This window comes from Mangifera indica, chromosome 3 (assembly GCF_011075055.1).
Source record: "Mangifera indica cultivar Alphonso chromosome 3, CATAS_Mindica_2.1, whole genome shotgun sequence".
NCBI classification, from domain to species: domain Eukaryota; kingdom Viridiplantae; phylum Streptophyta; class Magnoliopsida; order Sapindales; family Anacardiaceae; genus Mangifera; species Mangifera indica.
The window spans coordinates 1,617,115-1,642,939 of NC_058139.1; the positions used below are offsets into that span (position 1 = coordinate 1,617,115).

The window sequence follows — 25,825 nt, forward strand, 5'->3', positions numbered from 1 at the left end:
TCAAGAGAAGCTCTATGATAGTGGAATATTTAATTTCATGAGCTTTGCATCTTATGAGCAAAAGAAATTACATCTAAATCTCTTTTTTTTTTAAATCTATCGTCCACTAGTCTCTCTACCTCCCCTCACGGCTATTTCCCATTTTCAAATCCTCACAACTACCTTCAAATCGGGAGGTTGTTTGTGGATATAAAAAAAATATGGATATTGATTTCAAGTTTTTTTGACTCATACCCATGAAATACATGTTATTTATGGGTGGACCAAATATATTTATAGGCATTCATAATTTTTTTTTCTTTATTTTTCACTCTTCTTTCTCAACTCTAGCTAGATTCAATCGACCACCACCCTATTAAAGTTCTCAATCCAAATCTACCACATCCCATCTCTCTCCTTCCACTCCAAGCAAAAACATTTAAATTTATAAACCAATCCTAACTCTTAAATAACTTCAACAAGGTTAACGTTGCAAGAAGGACTGAAGAAATTATAAAACTATTAAATAACCAAAATCAATATATAAAACGTAATCAGGGAAGAAGCATAAACAAAAAGGACCTTGGAGGGGAAAATGGGTCTATTGGGGAACAAAAAAGAGTCAGGTTGAGCTTAGAAGGGATGGGCGAGGTGGAAAAATAAAGGGAGGGAATGAAGAGATGGCAATTATAAGGGAGCGGGAGATTTTGGCTTGTTCCATGAGGGCGACAACTAACAATGAAGGAGGGTGTTGCTAGAGTACAGCTTGATTATTTTATTTAAATTTTTATAATAATTACGACATGACGGAGTTTTGGTATATTTCTTCAATTGTTATTGGTACTTCCAACGATTGTTTATGTTTTGGTTGAATTTGGTTTGTTTGGTCATGTTGTCAAGATGTCACAACAAGTCGAGTACATTCGCCATACTCGTTTTATATCTTATTCATCTATTTCAGCCATTGAATAATGGGAATCCAAATTGGCCTTTTGTCCTTAAGAAACAAATGCCCACCAATGATAGCTAAGTATCTGACCCAATTTTCACGAACATCCGATCCGACAAATGGTACGCAGGGGCTTGATGGCTTTTTCTCATAAGTCAGGAGTTTGTTAGATTTATAAACACCTCGTGGGGTTTAGAAAAAAGTCTGCTCTTGCATTCTCTAGAACTCAGCCTTGACCAGGAGTTTTATAGTAGACTTAGATAAACAATGCTCGTTGGGACCACCGGAAGATGTGGACGGCTTGACACCTAATTTTCCATAGAATTAGTGACCAAGTTTCTGTATCACCATTGACTTTTTTATTATTTTATATAATAAATTAAAAATACTTCCCATAAAAAAAAAATCAAACTTTTTGACTTTATTATTGAAAAAAAACTAAGTTTTTTTATATTTATTTAACAGGTCAAGATTTTTTTTTTTTATTAATTATAACAAATTATTCACTTAATTTTAACAAAATTAAATATAAATTATATGAAAATTTTTTGTTAATTATATTGATATGGTCATTTTGAGATGTTAATATAAACATTTTGTATAATAACAATAAACAATTAATGTGTTCATGTAAATAAGTAAGAAAAAGGGTTATCTCGAGAATTTGGTAAATCACAATTCTCCCCATTAAACAAGGATTATTTAGGTTATTATTTCTGATTAAAATGAAAATTTCATGTTATCAATTTCTAATGATTATAAAAGTTATCATTTTTTTTACGTGATAAAATATAAGTTTAGTCTTTTTAATTTTAAAATCAAAATTTAATCATATCAATAAAGAAAAATAAAAGTTTGATTATTTTAATAAAAAAGTTCAAATGTTTTAATTTGCTTCCTTCTCGTTTATAGATTGACAATTTTTCAAAAAACTGCTAATTTTGTTTTGAAAGAAGTTGCATGTCAAATCCTCTAATACCTTTCAAGTTCAGCTCTAATTTACCTATCCTCAGCAGAGGGCACAAAACGAAATTCCTTGACTGAATCGGAGTGTTCTTCATAATTATAACGATGCAGCGATTTTCCAGGATGTGGGTACAGATTAAAAGTCTGAAGAATGGTCTTGTAACAGTGTTGTTTGTGGTTGCCTTTATTTCTGTTCTTGTTTATATTTCTTCCTTCTGGAGTGGCACTGTAAGTGTAAATCCATACGCTTTTATATTGGAATTTCATTTTTATCGGCACTTGGTGAATGTAAATGTAACTGTTTAATTGGTTGCTTTTTTTATATTTAATTTTTGTAGATTGAGTTCTCTGGTATTACCTCCCACAACCCACCTCAAGAAATCATAATCCCTCTGAATTGCAGCATCAAGGACCAAGCACAAACTTGTCCATCAAATTACCCAAAAAATTTCCGAACAAAAAGCCATGGCAACCAATCATCACAGCAGGCTACATGCCCGGAATATTTTCGCTGGATCCACGAAGATTTAAGGCCCTGGAAAAGTACAGGAATCAGCAGGGAGATGGTCGAAAGAGCTAATCGGACGGCTCATTTTCGTCTTATAATTGTTGACGGCAAGGCATATATCAAGCAATTCCGAAAGTCCTTTCAAACAAGAGATGTGTACACTATATGGGGTATCGTTCAACTTCTCAGGAGGTATCCTGGAAGATTACCAGACTTAGAGTTGATGTTTGACTGCGATGATTCGCCGGTCATCCGATCAAGCGACCATGGTGGACGGAAATCAACAACCCCGCCGCCATTATTTGCCTACTGCGGCAGTGAGTCAACCATGGATATTGCTTTCCCCGATTGGTCGTTTTGGGGATGGTATATTTCACACAACTTTTCTCCTTATTAGCATATAATAAAGTCAAACTAAAGTTATTTTTGTGGTTGGCGTAGGGAGGAGGTAAATATAAAACCATGGTACAGTTTGTTAAGAGAAATTAAAGAAGGGAACAATAAGACAAAATGGATAGATAGGATACCGTATGCTTACTGGAAAGGAAACGCTTACTCAGGCTCTAAGTCTAGAATAGACCTTCTCACATGCAATGTCTCCGATCAACAGGATTGGAATGCTCGAATTTATAATCTGGTAATTTTTCTTGCATTTCTTTTTACTATTTTTAAATGGGCCGTTGTGTTGTAAGTTTTATTTGTATGATTTCGTAGGATTGGATCCAGGAGTCTAGTCAGGGCTTTAAGCATTCAGACCTAGCAAGCCAATGCACACACAGGTAAAACTAACACGGAACTTGAAATATTGTGAGAGATTTGAATTCATATCTTTTTGTATAGAGAGCCTCATTTGTTATCACTCAAGATAGCCCTCATGGCGAACTTTTTATAATTTGATCTGCAATATAGTAATTTCTGTTCTTTGTGGATGCATAAGCAGATACAAAATCTACATAGAAGGAAATGCATGGTCCGTTAGTGAGAAATACATTCTAGCCTGTGACTCTATGACCCTGTTCATAAATTCCAAATACCATGATTTCTTCACAAGATATATACAACCTATGAAACACTACTGGCCAATAAGGGGAGACAAGAAGTGTAAATCCGTCAAGTTTGCTGTAGATTGGGGTAATTTTAATAAAAAAAAGGTAAGGAACTTAATAGCTTTCCTCTGATAACAGTTTAGTGATGTTTAACGCCAAGTATATGATCCTGCAGGCACAAGAGATTGGGAAAGCAGCCAGCAAATTTGTTCAAGAAGAACTGAAAATGGACTACATATATGATTACATGTTTCATTTACTAAATGAGTATGCAAAGCTTTTGAAGTTCAAACCGACGGTGCCTGATGGAGCTACGGAGGTATGCTCAGAGACAATGGCTTGTAGGGCAAATGGGTTGCAGGAGAAGTTCATGATGGAAACATTGGTGAAGGGTCCTTCCATTACAGATCCATGCAACTTGCCTCCAGATGACACCAAAGTTGTTGATTCTTTCAATAGGATAAAGTCTGATGGAATGAAGCAAGAGCGTAACTGGGAGGATAAATACTGGGAAAGTCTCGATATACTGCGCAAAAACTAGATGTATGTAACATTTTACACTCTTATTATTAGTCTGTTAGTGAAAAAAATGTATAACATATCATTAAAAAAACCATCAACTAATCTACTGAAGGATTGGTACACACATAATTTGAATCCACATCTGTTATATGTGTTTCAGAAACCCAGAAACATGAATCAGTCAAAAAGAATGATAGAAACAATAATTCTGATTTGGTGTCTTGTACCAGTAGCTATTGGTGCTGATAACATTGGTTCAAGTAAAATCAGTACTTTAAATCAGGTTCAGTGAACTTGCTTCAGTCAACTACCAGGAATGATAACTTTTCTTTATTAAATTTTTTTATTGCAATTATAACTAAATGCCAAATTATTTGGCTCAAAAGCTATCTAATAACTGGAGTAAATCATTGTTTTTCCCCCAAAGTTTGGCAAAAGTGGTTCTATCCATTGAATTTTTAAACTGCAAACAACCACCTAAAACCCAATTCTGCTAGGAAAACTAATGGTAAAAATGACATAACCATATTTTTCTTCCCAAAAATTTTAAGAATGAAAACAAAAATATTGACACATATCATGAGATTACACAAGATTGGTGAGATCTAGGTGTAATTTTGTTGAATTACACCTAAAGATGTACAATCAAGAAGGAATCACACTAAACAGGTGCAATTCCAATTAAGAGTTGTGATCTTGTTAGATTACACTTGTCTAGTGTGATTTCAACTATCAAGTTGGATATTGGTTGCATTATTCTAGGTGTGATGATTGGGTCAAATTGCCAATGATCATTGTCAAGTATAATATGATAACTTCAAAAAATTTAGATTGTTAAGGATAATATGGATATTTACCTATTTCACATTGTGTCAATTGTCAAATCTTAACCCACTAACAAAGTTAGTTCAGGAATTTAAGGGGTGGGGATGTATTTTTCCCAAGCTTTGCTCATATTGGAAATTATGGATCCAAACAACAATTGCTCCTATTTTATAGGCCAAATGACTTCTTCCCACCTTAGGTATAGTGAATTCCCAAACTCCCACTCCCCAACTTTTAAAAACCTAAACACTCACCTATGATTTGAAAAACTAACACCTACCCTCCAAAATTAAGTTAAAGTTAAGGGCAAAATCATTATTTAACAATAATATTTAACGTTTATATCAGTTTACCTCATTAATTTGAAAAACTAACAATTTTTTCCAAAATTAAGTTTTAAAAAGTGACATTTTCCCCCTACCTAATGTTTCCAATTTTGTCAACGAATTTTCGGTCAACGATGGCCAATCTTTCTCTCTCCCAGTGTCGTCTTTTTGTCTAGATCTTCATCGTTCAAACAAAATCGGCTTCGTCTGGACAACGATGATGGTTCAAATGAGGAGATCGGTCTCTTCTGGATCGTCGTCGAAGATCCAAGTGAAGAGTTTCAACTTTTTATCTAAATTTTGTCTAGATTACGTCGAAATCAGATGTCGTCGATATGATATTAAACATCAAAGGGAGAGACAACACTGGGAGGGAGAGAGATTGGCCATCGTTGGCCAAAAATTCATTGGCAAAATTGGAAACCCTAAGTAGGGGGAAAATGTCACTTTTCAAAACTTAATTTTGGGGGAAATTGTTAGTTTTTCAAATTAAGGGGTTAAAATATGTAAACTTTAAATATTATTGTTAAATGATGATTTTTCTTTGAACCTTAACTTAATTTTGGAGGGTAGGTATTAGTTTTCCAAATTATGGGTGGGTGTTTAGGTTTTTGAAAGTTAAAAGGTGGAAGTTTGGAAATTCACTATACCTTCGGTGGGCATAAGTCTTTTGGCCTATTTTATAATTACATAACCTTTTAATTTTATAATAAATTAATTATAAAAAGTATGAAGCAAGCCACCACTCTAGCACTTACAGACTGTGGTGTCTCTTTTCTGACTTTGTTGATCTATAATAATATACAGACCCAATAGTTAATAGCCTTTAACTTAATATAATTTGATCCTGGAAAGCATGCTTTGGCATTCATCATGCAACTCAGCTACAACGACTTGTCTTATGGATTAACTAGTACTATTTAACTCAAAGCCGCCTCAGGAAATGCCAATGGTGGAGTGTTTTATGGGGAGATCCTGGACCATTGTCCCAGCAGGAACCTTTTCACCACCCAGACATACCCTTCTCAGTAAAGAAACTGGACCCCAACCAGCAGGTCGTTTTACTTTTAAGTCCCATCAGGCAGTTTCAGTCATCAATCCAGGATTGCAGCCTGCCTCAGCCAGCCCTCTGGCTTCAGCTTGTTTTTAGAATTAAAAAATAGATTTCTTAAACTATGCATCGATTCCCCAGTATATTGCACAGATCTGGACTGGCTACTCATTTTTCAGAGACGCTGATCTGGCGGCACCCTTTTAAAAGGAGACTTGCAACTACTACAATACTGTTACTCTTTCTACTTGTCCTCGTTGCTGCTTTCATTGCTTCCTTATGGCTTGACACTGTAAGTATCATACTTTTCAAAGTAATCTTTGAAAGAATCGCTATATTTTTTGCCTGATTAAATTATTAATTTTTGCAGTCTAGATTTTTGGTTGATAATTCTGTAAATAACACTGTGATTATCTTCCAAAAGCGCCAAAACCCACCTGAAGAAATTATAATCCCACTCAATTGCACTGCTCAAAACCAGACACAAACCTGTCCAACGAATTACCCCAGAACTTTCCAAGCACAAGATCCTGAACCCTCATCAGAACCAACATGCCCAGGTTATTTTCGGTGGATTCACGAAGATCTAAGGCCCTGGAAAGTTACAGGAATCACGAGGGAGATGGTGGAGAGGGCTAATAGTACAGCACATTTTCGCCTTATCATAGTGAACAACAAGGCATACATCGAGACGTACAAAAAATCAATACAAACAAGAGATGAATTCACCATATGGGGCATCCTGCAACTTCTAAGAAAGTATCCTGGAAAGTTACCGGACTTGGAGCTAATGTTTGATTGTGACGACCGGCCGGTCATCCAATCACGCTACTACCGTGAACAAAACACTACAGCCCCACCGCCACTGTTTCGGTACTGTGGTGACAGATGGACTATGGATATTGTGTTCCCTGATTGGTCCTTCTGGGGATGGTAATGCACTTAAGCTCTCTCCTCATTTGTCAATTGCATTTTTTTCCCGAGTCTGCATAAAAACAATATAGGCCTTAATCAATCCTAGACTTGTCCAAATAGCGAACATGCATGGTCCTACAATTTAAAAAAATGGCTTCAAATTGAGGTGCCGTGCTGACTGGGGAACGTGGTAGGTGGGGTAGATCCTTAACGCGTATATTTTCGTGCATAGCTTGATAATCTTGACATACACCAATGGGCAATCACATGCCACCCACCGTTTCTGAACCTATGTTAAGGTTCAATGGTGGAAATATTTTGGGAAACACAATATAGAGTTAGCTTTCTAGACAACGCTGATCTTAAAATATAAATTTTAAAATTTTCCTTGTATTTTATTTTATCTTTTTAGCATAAGATCTGATGATGATTCATTAGCCAAAGACATAAAAGTCGTTCGTTCCAAACCTGTGTTAAAATATTCCGGCTTGGAAATTTGTTGTTCGATCTTTAATAATGGTTGACAAAGTTTTGACAAATTTATCTATTAATTAAACATGCACCAGCAATAAATGTTTATTGATTATTCATCTACCTAGTCACAGTCTTACAGACAAATTAAGTAGACATCCACCTTTGGAGGGTAGAGTTTTTATCATACCTTTAAAAGATAAGGTATGCCCCATAACTTGGGGCAAGGGGTCAGAGCCCCTTTGCCAGGGTCCCGTTACTCCATTAATAGATAAGAGTCCAGGGGGTAACACTGTTTGTGGAGGTTGGGTAGAACCCTAGATCCAAATTTTAATGAGGGTTTTTTTTTTTTTTTCTTGTAATTACTAAATTCACATTTCAATATGTAGTATATCACATGTATCTTGTAATCTTAAATTTAATAAGAATATTTAGTACAGTTGTAGATATATATATTATTAATTAAATCACATAAATTTGTTTTGTTCTGTGATTGATTTTTATTACCAATTTATTTTTGTTCCATTTGATTTCTAATATGCACAAGCAAATATTTATTTCTTTTTAATGTTTATTACTATATTTTTTAATATTGGAAACACAACATGATTGTTTCTAATGGGCATTATATTAGTATATTTGCATCATGTACCACTACTGAAAATAAAAAGGCCCATCCTAATTAAATTCTGTGACAGAATTGATTTTACATTTATATGCTTGTCGTAGGGCAGAGATAAATATAAGACCATGGGAAAATTTATTAAGGGAGATGAAAGAAGGCAACAACAAGACAAAATGGATGGAAAGAGAACCATATGCCTATTGGAAAGGAAATCCTTTTGTAGCTGAAACTAGACAAGACCTTCTTGCATGCAATGTCTCCGATAACCACGACTGGAATGCTCGACTCTATGTCCAGGTATATATAATTAAGTGTTTAATTAGAATTACTTAATCATGATTAAAAATGCCTAATCTCAACAATAATTGGACATGTCGTGATTAAATAATTGAACAAGGATTGGATCCTAGAGTCCCAGCAAGGCTTCAAGCAATCAAACCTGGCAAGCCAATGCACACACAGGTTAATTTACTTTGTTTAACAGAATGAAACTTTTAAGAACACCTGGAACTTCTCTTTCAATTTTCTTTTCATGTACTTAATTAGGTACAAGATCTACATTGAAGGATATGCTTGGTCAGTCAGTGAGAAATACATTCTAGCTTGTGACTCCATGACATTACTTGTAAGCCCCCATTATTATGATTTCTTCTTAAGATATCTACAACCTGTGCAACACTACTGGCCAATAAGGGAAGACCAGAAGTGCAAATCCATCAAGTTTTCTGTAGACTGGGGTAACAGCCACAAACGAAAGGTAACCAACTTTCTCTTAAGACCATATTAAATTCTTAGAATTACAAATGTTTATATATTACAACTGTGGACTTGATAGGCACACGAAATTGGGAAAGCGGCCAGCAACTTCATTCAAGAAGAGCTCAAAATGGATTATGTGTACGATTATATGTTTCATTTGCTAAATGAGTATGCTAAGCTATTGAAGTTCAAGCCAATAGTACCTGATGGAGCCGTGGAAATATGCTCAGAGACAATGGCTTGCATGGCAAATGGGTTGGAGAAGAAGTTCATGATGGAATCAATGGTGAAGGGACCTTCTATTACAAGTCCCTGCACTATACCACCTCCTTATGAACCCAATGCTCTCGCGGCATTTTATAGAAGAAAGGTTAATGCAATAAGGCGAGTGGAGAATTGGGAGAATACATTCTGGGATAGTTACAATCAGCAATAATATTAGAGATGATGTATGCTACTATTGTAACAGCCTGTGAAGGAGACAGAAAATGGTAAGGGATATATTCTTACGAGTATCCATTTAAGGTTATAATTGGTAAGAAAACCCTGGAATTTTCACTTTTGATATATAGTTCATTATGATTTTGCCTTTGGATTTTACAATTTAAAACGCGTTTTAATAACTTAAAAAATTCATAAGTTATTCAATTAGTTTTAGCTTAGTATCCCAACAATGTGGGATGTGCATAATAAATGTGGCATCTTTATTAATATTTCAACTCTCTTATATTCGTTACTATATATATAGGTAGTGACATACATAAATTTGATTAAAAAGAAAATTATTCTGACTATTAACCGGATTTATAAACTCTTGGTTTCAGTCTATCACAAAACCAAAAAAAAAAAAAAAAAACGCATCAACATGATATAAGTTTTCAAGTTTCAAATTAAACTATTGTTTGGCACATATAATAATTAATTTAGAGATCAAGCATGGGTTGGTTGGGGCAATTAGTTAAGGAGTTGAATGGCAAGCAACACAATGATTAGCATTATAAATTTGAAGCAAATGGAGACACAAATTATTTGTAAGGCAGGCATGTTGGGTTGTTAACTTAAATTCTTATTTCTATTGAAAAAAGTAAGAAGATATAGATGTGCCATTGATAAGATGAATTTAATACGCTACTTCTGTCCCTACCACCATTGCCAATTAAAGTTGGAAGGAATTGATTTTGATTTCAAATGTTTAAACCACTTTGATGGTGAATAAGACACCTTATCTAATCCTTTTTGCCAATTAAAGTTACACATGAAATGAGTCATGCACAATTTAAATAAGCTTCCACTCAATAGAGCATTTGCTTGTGGCTCTAATCCTTCCTTAATCTTTACTGATTATGATAATTAAAATTCACTCAACCATATGAAAGAGAAGACAAAGAGCAAGACATAGTTAAGTGGATGTAAATAAATTTTTTGCAAATCATTAGAGCGTAGAAGAATCATTTAAAATACAAAGTGGGGAGGGCTAAATTAATATATCAACCTAAGAAAAAAGAAGAACACAATAACATGAGGGGCCCTTTCGTCTTTTCTCTTTTATTCGAAAGAGTGATTACCATTTTTCTACTTAAGTTTGGTTTTAAAATATTTTTTTGTTTGTTGAATATATGAATCATGATTTTTAAGTTAACATATCACTCAAATTAAAAATTTTAAAAATAGTCATTTACATATTAATTTTTTCACCAATACGATCTTCTCTCTCTTTTACTTTCTCCATTTTGTTTCCTTGTAAATGGTTTAGGTGGGTTTGGATGGTGGTGGTGGCTTTGAATTTAGATGAGTGGCAATTTTGGTAGATTTGGATTTGAATGGATGCCGATTATGGTAGCTAGCTATTCCAATCTTAAGTTATAATTTGAATTATATGTCTTTAAATTTATAAAAGGATCAAATTATTATGTTTGACGATTTCAATAGATTTGGTTGGACAATAGTTTTAGTGGATTTGGGCTTGAATAAGTAATGGTTATGGTTGTGGTAGTTAGGGTTTTTAAACTTGAATTATAAGGGTTAAATTACATAATTTCAAACATATAAAAAAGTTTAACTATTACGTTTAAAATATTAATATGAGATTTATAAAAAAAAATCTTTTTTTATTTTTCAAAATTATTAGATAATAAAATATTTTCTTTAACTCTTATAACACCAGTGTTTTTTTTTTTTTCCGTAGTTTGGGTTTTGGGAAAAAAATAAATCACTTTTTTGAAAAATGATACAAGTTGAAGATAGAGAGCGTGGGTCCTTAGAAAAAGCTTAAAAGCAAGCACTTAGAGAAGGGTCCCTTTCTCAAATATTAATACAAATGGGCCTCTTATTAAAGGATCCACAAAGGGCCCAACCAGCTTGTCCTCTTATACTTCTTCCAATACAATGTTGACACCTGTCCTTTCTAAAACATGATGAGGCTCCCCTTCCCTTTGAAGACACTCAAAACCCAATAGTGTAGTTGTGCTTGGAAGCATGGCGAGGCAGCAACCTTGATGCCTAAACAATCTTCATGTCTCTGTCACGTCCCATGTATAAAATATTCAGATTTATTCATGCCAAACCAGGAAAAGCCATCCTTACATTATTATACCATTCAATTTAAAAATATCATATAGTTTTTTTTTTTTTTAATTCATGCACTCCTTCAACTACTTTATATCATATATATTTATATATTATATATTATTATATATTATATGTTAAGCACATGCAATCTTTCCCTTCGGTCTTTTCCTTACAGTAAACCTATAAATAAATAAAAATATATCAAATAGATACAGTGGTTGCATGCAACATTTTCAAACTTTAAATCAAACGTTAACTTGATTAAAAAGTTACTTTGTGCTTCGGTCAGTCAAATTAACTTGATTAAAAAGTAACTTCGTGCTTCGGTCAATCGAATTAATGATTTTATAAATTTTATATCGATAAAATATATAAAATTAAATTTTAATTTTATAATATCAATATAATAGTTAAATTGATATAATTGAATCATAATTTGATATCATTCACATGAATTTACTCCGGTTATCTAACAATTCAACCAAATTTAAAACAGTGGCTGCATATATAAGACATCCGATATGTATATTTGATGCTTCACATGCTAACATCTTCTTTTTCTCTTTCATGGATAACAACTGTAAATGTTGAACTTAAGAGAAAATTTAACCCTTTTTTAATCAAAAGCTACCGACAAAACGACGTAGTAAAAGTCTTCAAACTTGGAAGGTTGATGGTCGTAATTTAATCACATCATATCATCTTCTTCTTTTCTTTTAATGGGGCCTTTCAGAATTTAATGGAATGAAAAGAATTGAGTAGGGGTAATTTGGTCAATTGCCTACGTCAATTTTGCTATTTAATGACAGCTGTTACCTAACTCTAACAGTTTTGTGTCGTGATATTTTGAAGATGATTTTGTATCGTGATAATTTGAAGATGATTTGTATCGTGATCTGATGATTAAGAAGGGGTGAGGAGCGCAAATACCGGAAGAGTCCTTGGATAATATTAATATAATTGAATAAATTATTATTTATTCTATTATTAAAAATCATAAGAATAATTTCGGCCATTCCTGCTGAAACAATAAACTTTCATTTTTTAATTTTAAAAAATTATATTTATTTTTATTAATAAATTTTATTAAATAAAAAATTATTTTTATATTAAATTTTATTCTATTTAAAAAAAAAAAATATTTAAAAATAAATTATAATTTTAAAAAAAATTAAGAGTGTTAGTTAAAATTTTTAGGGGATTTTGTAAAATAAAAAAGTTTTAAGTGTTATTGAAAATTTTAAAATTTTCTATGACTCTTACTAGTTTCAAAAATGATAACTATAACCCAGAAAACTAAATAAATCATAATATTTGAAAGTTGGTTTGAATTTTGATTTATTTAAAAGTTTAAATGATAAGGATATATTGATAATTTAATATTGATTTTAAATGTTAAAAATGGTTTTGTAATTTTAATAATAAAGGCAAAGAAGTCATTTCGCGGAAAAATAAACAAGATGCACTAACATGACTAGATAATCAACGAGAATTTGATTTTTTAAAATTAATAAGATAGTAATTTAATTTATCAAACCTTGGGTGGAAAATAGTGATTTGGCCAATAATTTTATTCCCGTATAAATAAATAAATTGACTCAACTATATGCGATTGGAATTAAGAAAAACCCTAATATGTATATGTAAGCTATCCTTGATTTTTAGATCTAAAAATTGCGTTATGCTAATTTGAGTCAATTAATTAGTAAAAGCCCTCCCCCACTTTCGAATTGTCAAAAAAAATTTTAGAATAATATTATATGTATCTATTTTAAAAATACAAACATATATATATTTATATATGTTATCATATAATTATGTGTTATTTTATCTTTAATTCAAAATTACTTAATTATATAATGACACATATAAATATATATATTTTATATATTAAAAATAAATATATATAGTTTTATTGAAAATTTCACGGAAGAGTTGCAAACCCAAAAGGAGATTTGAAAATTTTTCTTATAAGAGATCAAAGCAATTTTCTGAAAATTCGACCACCTAGTTTTATCAATTTACAAATTATTCCTCAAAAAGGTGAAAATAATGAAACTGGCTGATATTTGGAAAATAATGGGTTGTATAGATATTGTTATGGAAGAAGTTGATCATTCAAATTATAATTGATATCCCACAAATCACTTAATTAGTTATGTTAACTAGCTTGATTAAATGAATTAGGACTTTAATAGTTGAAATTAAATATATTATCTATACCTAAATTTGGATAACTGAACAATAATATATTATTTAAGGGTAGAAGGACTAATTTCTCCCTTAAAATGTTATTTTCTCAAATTCTTACCTTTTAACATTTTGAATTCAGTCAAATTGTGGCTGATTCAGCCAACAACGGCCTTAACATTTGTATTTGATCGTCAATTGATTCAATGTCTTTTCGTCTTTCTTTGGTTAGAGTCATCAGTGGAAGGTAAAAAGAATAGATTGTTGAGGGTCTTTGCTTATTTTGATTACTAGAGAAGAAGAAAAGAAACTGTAAACCTTAGCAAAGGGCAAATATAACTTTTTAAACTTTTAAGTAGGAGGAGAGTTGTTAGTTTTTAGGGGTTGATTGATTTCAATTTTTGAAGATTATTTTGATAATTTATTTTTTATTTCATTGTTTGGTTTGTCGATAATAAAATATTACAGTAATCTTCTATTATCAATGCTGACATGATAGATAATATAAGTATAATCTAATTACTACCTTCACTTTAAGTATTTAAAGATTACCAAGGTAATCTTGATTTTATTATTATTTATTAATTTTTTGAGACAAAAATAAATTTATTTTTAATTAATATGATAAATAATATAAAAAATATTTAAAAATAATTATATTCAAGGGTATTTTAGTAAAATAATTTACTAGTAATCTTTTATTACCTTTAATCAAATACAATAATTATTTATATCTATCAATTTTTATCAAATATAGTAATCATTTATATCCAGCAATCATTTAAATAATCTATCTTTAAGGTAATTTTTCTATTTTGATAATAAAATATTACTCAAATCAATCTATCTTCAAGTAATCATTTAGGATTTTGAGAAGAAACGGAGATAAAATTTTAATTTATTTTTAATATTACATATAAAATGATGATTTTACTTTTAAAACTAACAGACTTAATAACTTATAATTGATAAAAAAGTTTTTCAAAATTAAAGAGTAAAAACTTGCGAAAACAATAATTTTTGGGTGGGAATAAGTTCTCTGGCCATCATTTAAATACCAATTGCATTTGAATAATCAAAGTTAGATGAATTTATTATTTCAAAATTTTGAGAATAATACGTGCAAATTATGCAAAAATATACTCAATTACAATCTATAAGATAAATCAGTAAAATTTATTCTTACTCTGAGTAAAATTTGTTTTTACATACAGTATTATTCAAAATTTGGGACCATGCAATGCAACCATTATCCCGTTATCCAGTATAAACAATTTTGAATCCAATCATCCGTGAACACCACATTCTTGATCAGGATCATGAACAATAAATACAACGGTTGTGAGTAAACCTGTCTAACAGTATTTCCTCAAATCTTATCCACACATCATCAAAATTATTCTTTCCGCCTGTGCTCTTACTCTGATCCACGCCGCACACAATCACCGTAAGCGAGATTTCAATTTCTCAGATATGATCACGAGATTAAGCAAGTCCGCCACTGCCAGCCACACTCTGTTAAAGTAATGATTAGCAAGTGAAAGATCCAATTAAGCCCTTAAAACGCCACCAATCACACAAAAACCGCCATTTTCAATTGAAATGCTCACACGACACACAACATTCTCTTCCGATTTTTATGGTATAATGATCTTCTACTGGTTGGTTTTATTTTGTAGAAGAAGATCTCTTATTTGCAATAACAAAACCTCTCTTTGAATCTAAGTTTCTCACTTTCTCTCACCACAACTACTTGAAACTGGACATATCCACCAAAGTTGTTGACATCACTTTTGTCTGCTCTTCCAAGTGATTTGCATTCATGGGTAGCTGCCAAGTCTTGGATTTAAACTCGTCTTGTATTAAAGTTTTTACCTTTTCCTTTTGTTAACTGGTACTTTGTTCACACACCAGACCCCATTTTAGTATATTGCAGTAGTCCGTGTTCCACTTTATTGTAGTTTCTTTTCTTCATAAACCCTTATCTCCAACTCATTTGATTCTTTTTTAGTTTTTTTTTTTTTTTTTGTTGTGGGTTGCTTTAAATGAGTTCTTGTTTTGAGTCTTGTGGTTTGTTGATGAAAACTGAGTGATAAAGAGTGTAGAATCTTGAACTGGAAATGAGATCGGTTGAGCTTCTTTTTCTTGTATCTGGAGTTCTTTTTGTGACCTGTGATGCCTTTGCAACAAATGAAGGTAACATTTCATCTGTAAACTCTACTTGTTTGTATCAGATCTTGACTCCTTTTAAGTTTTGTCTGGTTGCTGAGAAACTTCGGAAATAGACGGGAAACTTGCCTGGTCAACATTGTACTTTTTTTAATTTTTTTTTTTACTTACTATTATGATGCTAAGATTTGACCACATTCCAATAGATTTTGATTTCGAAGTACAAATGTATCTACAATCGTTTACATTTCCCGCATTTTCTCTGTGATCAAACGGTTTATTATAGTTATTATTGAAGATATGATAATCTAGCATTCAAATCGTTGATTTCAACTTTGTTATTGCTCATCGGGAACTTTTGGATTTCCGTAGTTTTGGCTCTCAGAGCATTTAAGGAAGCTATATATGAAGATCCACATATGGTTTTTTCCAATTGGAATCCGCTAGATGCAGATCCTTGTGATTGGTCTGGCATTGCTTGTAATATGGGTAGAGACCATGTTTTTAAAATGTAAGCTATTCTCCACTGAACATATATCAGATGATTGCAGTTTAAGATGAATCAAGTCTTTAACATTTTTTGGATTGGAATTTTGTTTGTAGAAACATCTCTGGATTGTCTTTGAGGGGGTTCCTTGCACCAGATTTGGCTCAAATCACTTACTTGCAAGAGCTGTATGATATTTTTTTAATCTCACAGTTAACCTGCAATACCTTAATGCATTATTAAAGTTTTATATCTGGTGTTGTTATTTTGTAGGATTTTGCACGGGAATAATTTGATTGGGATAATACCTAAAGAACTGGGCATGTTGAAACACCTAAGAGTTTTGGATTTGGGGATGAATCAGATTACGGGTCCAATTCCACCAGAGTTTGGGAATTTAACTAGTTTGGTTAAAATGTTAGTGACATTTGATCGTTGTTGCCCCTAGAGCTGCCTTTTATTCTTGTCTCTCTATGGTTTTTAACTTCTACATTTTACTTTTGCTACAGAAACCTTCAGTCAAATGGGTTGACTGGGAGACTGCCGCCTGAGTTAGGCAATTTGATATATCTCCGGGAACTTCGTTTGGATAGGAATAAGCTCCAAGGAACTTTCCCTGCTGGTGGCAATTCAGATTTTACAGATAGTGTACATGGAATGTAAGTAAATTATCATTGCCTTCAGTAATTTTTCGTAGTTACCATTGCAATTTGAAATTAGGTGATGAGCTGATCTTATAAAGCGTGAAGGGCATAAGCTAGAGTCACCATGAACAATTGCTGAACTTTTGGATTCTGCAAGATAGGCTCAAGTTTGGCATTTTTTATCTTATTTGATGTAGGCCTACGATGTTGAAAACTGCTAAAGATGGCTAACTACCTAACACCTGGTCTAGACATGGGTAGCTAATATATAAAATGCTTTTAGCTCTTCTCATACTTTCCTAGTTTAACATATCATGTGGAGTTTTGGCACTGAATCTTGTAACCTTTACTATTGGGAAGGATCAGTTCTGTTGATAAATGATACTGGTATTGGTTGGATATATGTCAGTGTAATGAAGTTGTGTAAGTTAATTATGGAAAATGCTTCTAGAAATCTTCTTCCAGGGGGGAAATAACATTACTCTAAACCATGTTCAGGTTCTGATATTGTTAATTATTTTTTTTTGTAATTGCTTTATTCTTTAGGTATGCCTCAAGTGCAAACTTAACTGGCTTGTGTCGCACATCTCAGTTGAAAGTGGCAGATTTCTCATATAACTTCTTTGTTGGGAGCATACCAAAGTGCTTGGGTTATCTTCCAAGGTACTTGTTCTGTGCATTTGTCATGCTGATTTTTTATTTCTTTTTTTCTGTAAGCTTACCTTATCTCAATTTGTTTTATGCAGTACAAGCTTTCAGGGGAACTGTCTCCAGAACAAAGATATCAAACAGCGAGCTGCTGCATTATGTGGTATGTTTGACTTGGGCTTATACTTGATTGTCCTGATGAAGCATTAAGTTGGAGCATGTATGCAGAAATTTTTTAAGTTCAACAAAGAATTTGTTATTAAATGATACCATCCTTTCAAGTTGTAAAAACGTATGCAGTTGGCCATGGTCTACTCAGTTAAAGTGAATTTACCAGACTGAATTTTACAATCACCTATTGAGACGTTAGAGTTTCGTCCACAGATGCTGAAATGCAAGTGTCAGTTCTGTATTGGAAAGTGTTTTTTTAATAGTTTGTATGTTTAATTTGGATTTTTTGTCACCTGTTCTCTATTTAAACTTACCAGTACTGGTTCTTGTATAAACTTATATTACTTAAGTATCTGAACTTTCATAAAGTTCCTTTCATAGGTGGTGTTCCACCAGCGAAAGCTTATTCGCCAATCATTTCTAAACACCAGCATCCTGTAGAAGTATCCAGACATCAGGCTTCATCGAAACCTACCTGGCTTTTGGCTCTTGAAATAGTGACAGGAACCATGGTGGGCTCTCTCTTTCTTATTGCAATTCTCACTGCACTACAGAGATGGAATAGCAAATCTTCAATTATAATCCCTTGGAAGAAATCAGCTAGTGATAAAGATCATACAACGGTGTTCATAGGTTGGGCTACTTGCCATTAAATATTTCTGCTTTGGTAGTAGAGTAGTTCATTACTTTAGTTAAAAAATTAGCTAACACGATGGGGTAGTTGTATAGATTCTGAGATCTTGAAAGATGTCGTGAGATTCAGCAGACAAGAGCTTGAAGTAGCTTGTGAAGACTTCAGCAATATAATTGGCTCTTCACCAGACAGTTTGGTCTACAAAGGCACCATGAAAGGTGGGCCTGAAATTGCTGTAATATCCCTCTGTATTAAAGAAGAGTACTGGACAGGTTTTCTGGAGCTCTATTTCCAGAGAGAGGTAATCATACACATTTCATTGCAGTATGATTTCAGTGTAAAAGGAGATAAACTGGGAAAAATCTCTAAAATTTTCCTGTTATTGCTTTTCAGGTGGCAGATTTGGCAAGACTAGATCACGAGAATACGGGGAAGTTACTGGGGTATTGTAGGGAGAGTGCTCCATTTACAAGAATGCTGGTTTTTGAATATGCATCAAATGGGACACTGAACGAGCATCTCCATTGTAAGTCAGATTTATTTGTTTAAAATTAGTTTCCTTATCATATTCCATTAGTTCATGGCTGAGTCATCTATATGACTGCAGATGGAGAAGAATGTCAGTTATCTTGGACACGGCGTATGAAAATTGTTATAGGAATTGCCCGTGGACTCAAATATCTTCACACAGAACTTGACCCACCATTTACCATATCAGAGTTGAATTCTAGTGCTGTGTATCTTACAGATGATTTTTCACCTAAGGTATTCTTGTCTGACCCAAATTTGCAAGTTAATGTTGTACTTTCTACATGATCTATAGCATGTTTGTATTGGTGTCACTTACTGATTCAGACCGAAAGAATCTGTTAAATGCTATAAACACTCCGAATTGATGGGTGAATGGGATGTGCTATGGCAGCTTGGAAGTTGGGAATCAAAAGCATGAAAAATTGAGTTGGGTATCCAAGTAGCAAAGCCTTTCACATGAGGAAAACGTTCTATTGTTAATCAGTTCCTCATGTGACTGAGACTTTATGATGAGAATAAGAGTTTTGTTAGCTATGTCCAGATTCTTTCTTGAATATTCATATATTTTTTGGGGTAAAAATTAGAAATTAACATTCTAACTGCATGAATATCTGGATTCTAAGAACATCTTTTAACTTCTACTGTAGTTGGTTGATTTTGAAAGTTGGAAGACAATTCTTGCAAGATCAGAGAAAAACTCTGGTTCTATTGGCAGCCACGGTGCTATCTGTCTACTACCGAATTCTCTCGAGGAACGCCATCTGGATGTCCAAGGCAACATCTATGCTTTTGGTGTACTTTTACTGGAAATAATCAGTGGAAGGCCCCCTTACTGCAAGGACAAAGGGAGCTTAGTAGAATGGGTATGCAACTTGTGAATTTTCAACACTTTGTCTATATTCTCTCAAGTTTACTTTTAATATGAACAAAAACATAAAACTCTTATGTCCTTGCAGGCTAAGGAGTATCTTGAATTGCCGGAAGTAATGTCTTATGTGGTGGATCCTGAGTTGAAACATTTTAGTTATGAGGACCTCAAAGTCATTTGTGAAGTAGTAAACATGTGCCTCAACTCTGACGCCGGCAAGCGGCCATCTATGCAGGAATTGAGCTCCATCTTAGAGAGCAGAATTGACACATCTATATCAGTTGAGCTGAAAGCATCGTCTTTGGCTTGGGCTGAGCTTGCACTTTCATCATGATTGAGTTGGAGCTAACATACAGTAGATTTAGATATATACAATTGTATTACTCATTTTTCTTTTCTGTTCTCTAATTTTTCATCGTCATTGTAAATGGTGCATGTTAAAGAAAACATAGAGCTTGATGGATGACAAGGTGCCGTGGGATAATCAGTAAAGTTCTGAGATCACAAAATACTAAATCTAGTTGTTGCTAATGAATAGATTGAGTCTTCTCCGACTTCTCTTTCTCTGGTGTTACTGATTTTCTTCTCCTTAAGTTAGCCAAACTCAAATTAGCTGTTTTGGATTCAAACCGAACTCATATTGGTTTTTATTTGAGTCGACTGGATTAAAAAAATGAAGAATGTTTAACCCAATAAAGTTCTGAATCGCAGAGTGGTAATTCTAGTTCTTGCTGATGAAGCGTGTGAAGTACTTGCATTGCATTAGCTCTTTTTATTTGGGTGTTATTAGAAACAGTCATTCTTAGGACTACCTTTATATGGAAAGCCTTAATCTGGGTCAGGTTCAGTTTTAGATTGATTTAAATTTGCAAGAGTCAATTTGAGATTAATGAGATGATATTTGAAGTTAAAAAATAATTTTATCTTGGATTCAGTTTGAACTAGTTTGATTTCAAATATTTAGACTGATTCAAATTCAGTTGTTTTTATGAGAACAAATCTGAACTTAATCTTGAACAATCACATCACAAAGGAGCCAAGGTTGTAGCTGCTAGTTGGTCATTAAGGCATACATACTTTTGTACCACACAGTCTAATGCGTGGGCGACGAGCTGCCAACAAAATTCCAATTTCCATAACTGTTACAGCTACCTTTCGCAAAGTGCCACCATTTCCAGGGCAGGAAGTCCTCCCAATTTCAGCAGTGATAGTATAGCAGGCATGACACTTCAATATCCACCTGCAAACAAAGACAAAGGAAATCTACACTATGTTATGATATATCATAATCAAATGCTAACTGTGGGGAAAAAGGAAATACTAACAAAAAGAAAATTGTTCAGCCATTCAAACAACTTTGTGATACATGCAAAACCCACTTGATAATATATGTTTCATTAATTTATCACTATGCATAATTTTGATACATGCAGGAAGATGTCATCATTGGTTAGAAGAATATAAGCGTCACCAATATGCCTATGCAACTGGCGAATGTGCATTCCTCCAGGTGCAAGTACGCGTAAGCCCATCTGCAGAAGAACATTTTGCATAGCGAAGTCTCCACCAGTTATGCAAGCTACACTTGACTCAGATAAGGATCTCAGCATCCAAACTGCTAGCATCATCCAAATGTGAATCAAGCCTAGTAGAAGAATCATCTGCATCCTCTCTTCCTGAATTGAATTCAATGAATCTTTTTCAAGCCTCATTTGCTTTAAAATAGAGAAAATTTCTTCACTGCCAGCATGTGCCCCTTCAGAGCCCGGATGCAACTGCTGACCTGCATGAAAAGTTTCCTCAATTTCTTGTGATGCAGATCAGCAGTTGCATCCAGGCTCTGAAGGGGCGCGGCAGATCACAAGTTCCCTCATAACTTGTTGATATTTTTATTCATCTCCATTTCTTGCTGAGCATCTTTTTGAGACAAGGCCCCATAATATTCATGCCTAGCTTTTCTTCTAAGAAATCTTCCATGAGCACTTTGGCTGACAGCAGGCATCCAATCACCACATCATAATCAAATTGCCCCTGAGAAGCATCAATTCCATCTGCCACAATCTTCTTGCCTTCCTCAACACCATTATCCAAAGCTTCCCACTCTTCTACATAGGTAACATTAGACCCCCAACCTGGCATATCCTCTCAGGCAATCTCTTCACATTAACCGTTTGAACCGGGGGTGGCACATCCCTCAAATGTTTAGTTCCATGCATCTGAGCCTCAAGCGTATGAGTCAGAGCAATCAATTTCAGATCAACATCAGAAACTGTCTGCAAACCAGCCGTTGCCTTGCAAACTATCACTAATAACACAAACCACAAACGGTAACCAAAATTACTTTGTGAACTGTATTAGCCAATTAATATTTTCCAAGAGGAACTCACTTTGTGATCAGAAAATTCACTTTTACAAACTAAGATACCTTCAAAAGTTTAAGTTGTAACTCAATAGTTCTTTAAAATCACAAAATGTCTTCAATATCATATTCAAAAATTGTTTGTAATGAGGAATTTAAATTTCCTTTTCTAATTCTAGACTCTCAGTAACAAGCCCTTACTATGAATTCTTGCGATCAAACCCCTTGGATTCAATTTAACAAGCTAAGCCATTTACAACATTCATCAGAATAGAAATGGCATGACTAAAAAGGCCATTTACAGGTTTGAGTTTCGATTCCACAGAATGCAAAGTATAATAAAAGAGTGGGATATGAGGTCCCCTTTTATCTTATGGTCTAATTACATTCGAAAATATTAAAAAAAAAACTATTTTGTTTTCAACATAAATTATTTCACAAGATGAAATTATACAAACTTATTAAGTGCCTGCCTTTGTTGAGTGAATTAGGAGAGAGCTCCATGGACTCGATAGTGAAGGGAATGAAATTAAGGCAGTGATGGGATGCGGGGTCAGGAATTTCTCTAAGACTTTGGAAACGATGACGAATTAATCAACAAAAGTAAAAAGATAAAAAATCCACATGAAAAATAAAATTTTAGGCATTCATTTTATTTTTTATAAATAAAATCACTATTTTCATTTCTTAAAACAATTCAACTTAACTTTCATGTTTTATTTTAATAATGAACATAAAATAAAAAGATATTAATTTATAAGTTAAAAATATGTACATAAAGTTGTTCTCGAATTAAAATGACATTTTTTCTATGCATAAACCTGTGGTGGAATGTAACATTAACTGTTATATTAAACTCAACGTATAATTAGACTCTTTTATGATAAGATAAGTATAAGTAGGTTTAAATTTCAATTTAACTTAATTTAAATCTATTCTTATTTTTTGATGGTAACGTTTTGCCCAAAAAACAACAGAAGGGACAAATCTTAACAACTCCATATACACTTGATTACTTTGCATCTTTGTTTTTCAATAATTAAATATGGAGATTTTTTTAATTATATGCATACAAATTTTTATAGGGAAAAAAATACATGAAGTGTATGTAGTTTACTAGTGTCTCAAGTCTAGAAATTAAATTTCCATAGCCTAACATAACCCTATATATATATATATAGGGTTGCATGTTGTAAAAATAAGGGTACGAGAATCCCTACTGAACAAAGTACAACGACGTTGTTGTAAAAATAAATGAATCAAGCCCTGCATGTTGCACAAATAGTGAGGCGGAGTCCGCCCAAACATGAAGAATGAAGGAGATATATATATATATATATATATATATATATATATATATATATATATTTATTTATATAAGGCTGTTGAATCGCTTAGAGGGCTCTTGACTTGATGATGTCAAAGCTCATCTCGCTGGGATCAGTAGCCTGTAACTCAACTTGAACCCCGTCCAATTCTCTCCTGAATCTGTCCTTTGAACTTGCATACAACATTTTACTCCTTATAATTGATGTATCAGGGGACCTGTAAGCAAAGTTTTACAGTCGAGATCTTTGATATATTACATTAATTTATTGAATTGAAATGAATGAATATATACCATGCAATGAAGAAGATCTTGCTCTTTTGAACGTTCTCGTCAGTAATGAAATCAAGGTCATAGACAGCATAGCGACACTCATTAACAGGCAAATTGGCAGTGAAATCATCGTAGCTTTCAGTGGGTTGTCCCAGTTTCTCAACTGTCACTTGCTGATCTTCTATTTTGAACACAATGAACCGGTAGCTCCTCTTTGCTTTTAGTTCCAGGAACTTCAGCTTACATTCATCATTCACTGCCATTCCAGATGAGGAATTTGCCTGCATGCACTTACGTTCATTTCGCATTTACTAATATTGTCGTTACTTCATTAAGGATTTCATTCTTAATGTTTATTAAGGGCCGTGACATATTAATTTGGTTCCTTCTTCTGTTCTTTTCTCTGAACAAAAATATGGAATATTTCATCAACCATTCAACATCTAGTCATTAATGAAGTGGGCTTCAATGGTGGTTCAACTACCGGACAATACAAAATCTGAAACCTAATTTGGCAGCTAAGATTATCTGGCGTCAAGTGCATCAAATCAAAACTACAAATATTAACTTCGTGTATCTTATTCAATGACCAATATGTTTTGTCAATTATAGATCCATACAAGGTTTATCAATGCAAAACAATAATTTTTTTATTCAAGAATCTTATTTAACACAAACTGACCGTAAAATCGATAAACTTGAAGAGATTAGTTTAACAATTTATCGTAAGACTTAATATTTCATTATAGAATAACAGAAAGCACTAACTCATGTACTAAAATCTATTTAAGGTTAAACAAAAATTTTCTTTAACCAATTTGACATAGGAGTACATCTCTTTCAAATAGATAAAATTTTAACAAAATTGTCAAAAGGGTTGATACAACTAACACTTATACCTAACTATGCAATTTGCTATTTACAATCATGACAATTATACAAGAAAAAACTAATAGAGAAAGAAATGCATACCATTTTGCCACTAAGAGAGATGGGGATTTAGAATTGCAAAAGGAAGAGGGAAAAGGGCATAGGTAGGGGCAAGAGACAGAAAATGAGAGATATGCAAGTAGAAAAGAGAAAGAAGATCCTTGTTTTTTGGGGACAGTAGAGGTGGAGGTTTAAAGAAAGCCGAAACTTGGGGAAACTAGAAAATTTTCAAGGTCAAAAATTTGAGGTATTATTCATTGGGTATTTTGAGGAGAAAATGTCCACAAACTTAAATTAAAATCCAAATTTGGGCTATATTAGTCTTTAAACAATACTAATGCATGTTGATTATATTCTAATTATTTAAGGGTAGTGATAGAATTTATGAATAATGTCACCATTGGTTGAGGTCAGTTGGTGAATAAAGATAGCATTCTCTTTATAGAGTAAATTCAGTAGATTAGATGGCCTAACTAAAGATAATCAACATGTTTATTATATGTATAATACCTAATCAGCATCATATTATTACCTATTTAAGAGATTCTAATAATATTTAGAGATAGATTTGAATCGAATTATATCTAAACAAAGATAAACTTGAACTTGACTAGAATCTAGAATTTTGCTCAAATTGATAGTGAGCTCGTTAGAAAAACTATCAAAGATGATAGAGAAAAAGAATTATATAAAATAACAGAAAACAAAAAGTTATCAAAAAAAACTAAAAAATAATCAAAAAGATGAAAATTATTGGTGAAAATAAATATGACGATTTTCCAATAACTTGACTAAATTGAGTTGAAGATTGAGACTATCCCAACTAGGTTTTGACTTACTCACACTAAATATCGAACTGAGTCTGAGCTGTTTTGGTTTGGATCCCCCCCAATACAACTATTAAGTTAATAAGCCTAAATAATTTGATAATTAGAATTTTAAATTATATACAATATACATCCTAAATTTCAAATATGCATATATTCAGGCTTGACACTTAAGATTTTTATCTCATCACTAATCAAAGCTTTGAAATTCAACCTTCAAAATCTCGAAATGACAGTACCTACTACAATCCATTCTT

The 25,825-nt window shown here is 33.0% G+C and overlaps 4 protein-coding genes and 1 pseudogene across 7 annotated transcripts; 3 read left to right on the forward strand and 2 right to left on the reverse strand.

The window, feature by feature from the left end:
• The first annotated feature begins 1,832 nt into the window (after positions 1-1,832).
• Positions 1,833-4,176, forward strand: LOC123210764 (O-glucosyltransferase rumi-like). Its single transcript, XM_044629237.1, has 6 exons — positions 1,833-2,122; positions 2,233-2,768; positions 2,844-3,039; positions 3,117-3,181; positions 3,343-3,553; positions 3,624-4,176. The coding sequence occupies exons 1-6, from the start codon at positions 2,000-2,002 to the stop codon at positions 3,987-3,989; spliced, it is 1,497 nt and encodes a 498-aa protein (XP_044485172.1). The 5' UTR covers positions 1,833-1,999; the 3' UTR covers positions 3,990-4,176.
• Positions 4,177-5,942: 1,766 nt separating this feature from the next.
• Positions 5,943-9,527, forward strand: LOC123210096 (protein O-glucosyltransferase 1-like). Of its 2 annotated transcripts, none has more exons than XM_044628294.1 (6): positions 5,943-6,464; positions 6,543-7,105; positions 8,288-8,480; positions 8,581-8,645; positions 8,841-8,940; positions 9,019-9,527. In XM_044628294.1, exons 1-6 carry the CDS (start codon positions 6,297-6,299, stop codon positions 9,376-9,378), a joined length of 1,449 nt encoding a protein of 482 aa, XP_044484229.1. In that variant the 5' UTR covers positions 5,943-6,296; the 3' UTR covers positions 9,379-9,527. The 2 variants fall into 2 exon arrangements, with proteins under 2 accessions (XP_044484229.1, XP_044484228.1); XM_044628293.1 differs by having other exon boundaries at positions 5,946-6,464; positions 8,730-8,940.
• A 5,717-nt stretch (positions 9,528-15,244) lies between these two features.
• LOC123209917 (probable LRR receptor-like serine/threonine-protein kinase At1g63430) lies at positions 15,245-20,406 on the forward strand. 2 transcript variants are annotated; one of them, XM_044628013.1, is made up of 13 exons: positions 15,245-15,896; positions 16,242-16,380; positions 16,473-16,544; positions 16,630-16,773; positions 16,866-17,015; positions 17,547-17,663; positions 17,747-17,811; positions 18,189-18,452; positions 18,549-18,754; positions 18,847-18,979; positions 19,061-19,218; positions 19,632-19,847; positions 19,941-20,406. In XM_044628013.1, exons 1-13 carry the CDS (start codon positions 15,821-15,823, stop codon positions 20,184-20,186), a joined length of 1,986 nt encoding a protein of 661 aa, XP_044483948.1. In that variant the 5' UTR covers positions 15,245-15,820; the 3' UTR covers positions 20,187-20,406. The 2 variants fall into 2 exon arrangements, with proteins under 2 accessions (XP_044483948.1, XP_044483949.1); XM_044628014.1 differs by having other exon boundaries at positions 18,201-18,452.
• Positions 20,407-20,914: 508 nt separating this feature from the next.
• LOC123210725 lies at positions 20,915-23,213 on the reverse strand (annotated as a pseudogene).
• Positions 23,214-23,597: 384 nt separating this feature from the next.
• Positions 23,598-25,027, reverse strand: LOC123212365 (actin-depolymerizing factor 7). Of its 2 annotated transcripts, XM_044631480.1 has the most exons (3): positions 24,784-25,027; positions 23,833-24,092; positions 23,598-23,756 (listed from the first exon to the last, which is right to left on the reverse strand). In XM_044631480.1, the coding sequence occupies exons 1-3, from the start codon at positions 24,784-24,786 to the stop codon at positions 23,606-23,608; spliced, it is 414 nt and encodes a 137-aa protein (XP_044487415.1). In that variant the 5' UTR covers positions 24,787-25,027; the 3' UTR covers positions 23,598-23,605. The 2 variants fall into 2 exon arrangements, with proteins under 2 accessions (XP_044487415.1, XP_044487414.1); XM_044631479.1 differs by lacking the exon at positions 24,784-25,027 and having other exon boundaries at positions 23,833-24,098.
• Between the last annotated feature and the right edge of the window lie 798 nt (positions 25,028-25,825).